Here is a 2,500-nt window from a genome sequence, read left to right on the forward strand (position 1 = left end):
TTCACCGACATGTGCAAACACTAGTCAATAATTTCATTATACTTTCCTTGGTATATGTAGTGCAGTTGCCTTAATTAGTATTGCCCAATATATTTCACTAGCATATGATAATGAAATGTTGCACAATGCATATGGTTGGAAAAAGGCAAATAAAGTGCATATAAATCATTACACATATATCTAACTTCTGAAGCAATAAAACATCCATGAATAAATAGTAAAGAGATTTTGTAGAGGGGGAACTGAAGATGAAAATATGGGGTTAATGCCACAAAGTACCTAATCACCATTTCACATTCACTACATTCCATCCACAATGAAAAAGACATAGTACACATGACTGCACAATTATCACTCATATTTAGACTCTTGGGACACCTGAAACGGAGTGCCAGACTGGCCACTTACACCCATCAGCCAATCACAGTTGAGACAGCCCGACAGAGATTGGCTGACAGACGTTTCAGGTGAGCCAAGTGTCTCAGAATATAAGCATATCCCCTAAAGAAGCGAGTCTACATGGAAAATAAGCTAGAGGGAAGGTATGGTGGGTGTGGCTAGAGTAAACTTGCCAGACAAACCCAGACCTATCTGGTGATACAATATCCCATTCAAAGGTAAAACAGTGCAGGGAAACAGCCTTTCACTTTTTTTACATGTGCAAAAAGATGCCATGACTGTGGTAAATATGACTCTAAGTAAAAAATGTGGCAACCCATGATCATTGTTACCATGCTCTGGGAAGTTAATTAGCTTATACCTAAGGCTATGTAGACCTAGACGTGAAAACACAGCTAAATTGATCTGTAGCAAATAAAAAAAAAATACTATATCAACTTTGTGTACGTCTAGTGCACATACATTTTCTGTTTTATGGTTAATAAACACGAAATCGGAAAATGTTTGGCAATTACTGTCTATAAGTAGTATCATAACTAAGATATGCAAATATCTAAATCATTCTTAACTACACTGGATACTGTTTGGTCCCGTTTTGCCTAATTACCATGAAATGTAAATTGATTATGAATAGTAATCCATAACGGTAGAGATTCATCCCGTAACATTCCCAGTGGATTCAAACTTCGGCATTCATTTCGCACAATATGTATCCACCTTCAACTTACCCTTTAAGCTCAGGATATGATCCTTATCCTTACTGTCCATGGTGAAGAGGATAAAATCACAAACAAGAGTAAACGCTCACTAGAACAACACAGCCGTCCTCCGTCAGCTGTTTTGTGTTGACATTTGGGAAGAGGGGATTCAGAGGGAAAACGAACATATAATTTTCTCATAGTCATTGTCATTCATTTTTATCATTTTTAGTCACTAACATTATTGTTCTAATCACTAGCACAATATCTGATTTTTTGGTTGATATGATCACAAGAATTTTCATCAATGGTAGTATTATTTGTTCTCCCATTCATTAAATGTATCTATTGAGGGCATTGGACTCATCATATTTGCGATATCACTTTTATGATATTACATCATATAATAACTTTATCATTATTATTATCATTTCATTGTTGTTGTTAATGCTATCGATAGTCTTTATTGTTGACGTAATTATTAATTCCACTATCATTATCGTTTTCTTTATCATAATCATCATTAACATTACTTTCATTACTGTCTCATTATTACTATTGTTGTTATTATCATTATCATTATCATTTTTACCGTTATCATCATAATGATTATTGATATTTCTATCATTAGTATTGTTATCATGATTATTATTATTATTGTTATCATTATTATTATTACTATTCTTATTCTAATTTTTACCATTATTATTATTATTATGATGATGATGATGATGATGATTATCATTATTATTGTTATTATTATTATTGTTATTATTATCATTATTATTATTATTATTATTATTATTATTATTATTATTATTATTATTATTATTATTATTATTATTATTATTATTATTATTATTATTATTATTATTACTATCATTATTATTCTCACTATTACCATTATTATCATCATCATCATCATTATCATCATTATTGTTATTATCATTATCATTGTTATTATTATTATATCATTATTATTTTTATTATCATTATCATTAGTATCATTATTACTATTATTATCATTATTACCCTTATCATTTGTTATTATTATCATTATTATCATTTGTATTATTATCATTATTATCATTATTACCATTATCATTTGTTATTATTATTACTATCATTATTATTATTATCCTTATTATTTTTATTACTATTATTATTATCAATATTGTCATTATCATTATTATCATTATCGTTATTATTATTAGTAGTAGTATTGTTATAATCATTATTATTATTATTATCATTATTATTATTACTATTATTATAATTATCATTATCATTATTATCATTGTTATTATCATTGTTATTACCATTATTATCATCATTATTATTATCATCATTATTATTGTTAATATCATTATCATTAGCGTTGTTAATATCATCTTTATCAATAT

At 27.8% G+C, this 2,500-nt stretch overlaps 1 protein-coding gene across 1 annotated transcript in view; it reads right to left on the bottom strand.

Moving 5' to 3' along the window:
• Window positions 1-1,277, bottom strand: part of LOC138862007 (trafficking protein particle complex subunit 13-like) — a 6,274-nt gene extending 4,997 nt beyond the window's left edge. The window contains exon 1 of the mRNA XM_070122599.1: window positions 1,128-1,277. Within this exon, the coding sequence (XP_069978700.1) occupies window positions 1,128-1,167 (40 nt within the window). The 5' untranslated portion in view covers window positions 1,168-1,277. The remainder of the gene's footprint in view (window positions 1-1,127) is intronic.
• Window positions 1,278-2,500: the final 1,223 nt, after the last annotated feature.

The sequence above is a fragment of the Penaeus vannamei genome, chromosome 6, assembly GCF_042767895.1.
Source record: "Penaeus vannamei isolate JL-2024 chromosome 6, ASM4276789v1, whole genome shotgun sequence".
In the NCBI taxonomy this organism is placed as follows: Eukaryota; Metazoa; Arthropoda; class Malacostraca; order Decapoda; family Penaeidae; genus Penaeus; species Penaeus vannamei.